Genomic DNA, 1,801 nt, shown 5'->3' with positions numbered 1-1,801 from the left:
ACACGTACTGCAGCAGCCCACCACTGCAGCCCGGATCCTGGGGCCACACGTGCAGCAGCCCACCACTGCAGCCCGGATCCTGGGGCCACACGTACTGCAGCAGCCCACCACTGCAGCCCGGATCCTGGGCCCACACATACTGCAGCAGCCCACCACTGCAGCCCGGATCCTGGGGCCACACGTACTGCAGCAGCCCACCACTGCAGCCACTGGAGAGCAGCCTTCCATCTGGAGACCACTTCAGAGCACACACGGCCTGCTGGAGGCAAAGGGCTTACTCGATGCTGGGCTGCCCGGACTTCATGGTGATAAACACGACCCAGTCCCGAGCCACTGCATGGGAGTAAAGGGGCAGGCTTGTGTGACAAAATCACAATAATAATAACAACAACAACAAAAAGGAGAAACCCTGCTTCTACACAAGCATTGACAACTTGGAGGAAGGCACAGTTCAAAGGAAAACTACTAAAGAACCCAAATACAGGTAGAAACCCTTTGGGTTAATAAAAATGGAATATTCTATCTTTGGATTCATTGCATAAGTGAAATCGATTTGTCTAGCAGAATTTCAAACTTGGAAATAAAATTATTCTTTGACATATCTCCCTAAGGCCATAACAAGATATAGATAGGCATGGAAAAGATAAATTTAGAAGACTACCAGATTGTCTCAGGTAGTAATTTATGTACTGGAACCAGGAAATATTATTTTTTCTGGAATGCTTCATTTTATCTCAATGAAGTGGTTCTGGTGTATATTTATAGCAAATATTAGACAAAATTCATTATCTCCTTTTTAACAGGTATGTTCCTATTAAATTATAGGTCCATTCTTAGTTTAGCCAATGTTACTAATATGTAAAAGAAATTTAAAACTGTCACAAAAAATTGAAATAGGATTCAAAAAAATCTATGGATAAGGTTTTGGGGTTTTTCTTTTTGGTACCAGGGACCGAGTTCATGGCCTTGTGCTTGCCAGGCAGGTGCTTATGACACTGAGCTATCTCCCCAGCCCTTGGATAAGATTTCTGTATACTCTCAATGATTTAAATTCAAAACCCATGGGCCAGCGAGACAGCTTAGCAGACTAAGCACCTGCTTAGGCAAGCGCAGGGACAGGGGTTCAATCCCCAGCACCACATGATGCGCCTGCCTCACTCTGGCACATGGTGGTACACCTGTAATCCCAGCACTGGGGAGGCTGAAAACAGGAGTGTCACTACAAGTCTGAGCTGTGTAGTGAGACCCTGTACCAAATACATACATACATACATACATACATACATACATACATAAATTCAAAAACCAATGAAGATCCTAGGACTTCCTTAAAGATAACTAACACTTCAAATATATTAACCAACAATTTGATGTCCTCTATGGAATAACTTTCTATAAAAAATTATGAATCTTCTTGAAGTCCAGTGTCATTTTTAGACTAAGCACAATACTGAATAGCACTCTAACAACATGGGTCCTGGAACCAGACTCCCTGGGTTTAAATCCTGCCTCTGTCCCTCACTAACCATGCAACTTCAGTTTAGTGTCTCAGTTTACTCATCTGGGAAAAAATGGAGGCAGACCACATTTTAGTGTTTTGGCAGGGATTAAAAGAAGATGCGCATATAAAAACATCGCTCAATGCCTGGCACAGAGCACTCCCAGGTATCTGCTCCTGTTCTTCATGGATAATGAAACTAATCTCTAATAGTGCAGACTGTAAAAAGAAGTTGGGTACGGAACTGACCACAAGAACTAAGCGGTGGGGACCAGTCCCAGCCCAGGCGCAGCGTGGGCCGGA

At 44.1% G+C, this 1,801-nt stretch overlaps 1 protein-coding gene across 1 annotated transcript in view; it reads right to left on the bottom strand.

Moving 5' to 3' along the window:
* The window catches only part of Cdc20b (cell division cycle 20B), a 75,008-nt gene that overhangs the window by 23,216 nt on the left and 49,991 nt on the right, over positions 1-1,801 (bottom strand). The window contains 2 exon segments of the mRNA XM_023709097.1: positions 154-263; positions 265-333. Coding sequence (XP_023564865.1) covers positions 154-263; positions 265-333 — 179 coding nt within the window.

The sequence above is a fragment of the Octodon degus genome, unplaced genomic scaffold (genome assembly GCF_000260255.1).
Source record: "Octodon degus isolate 3935 unplaced genomic scaffold, OctDeg1.0 scaffold00001, whole genome shotgun sequence".
Lineage (NCBI taxonomy): Eukaryota > Metazoa > Chordata > Mammalia > Rodentia > Octodontidae > Octodon > Octodon degus.
This window is presented reverse-complemented; position numbering and strand designations above follow the sequence as displayed.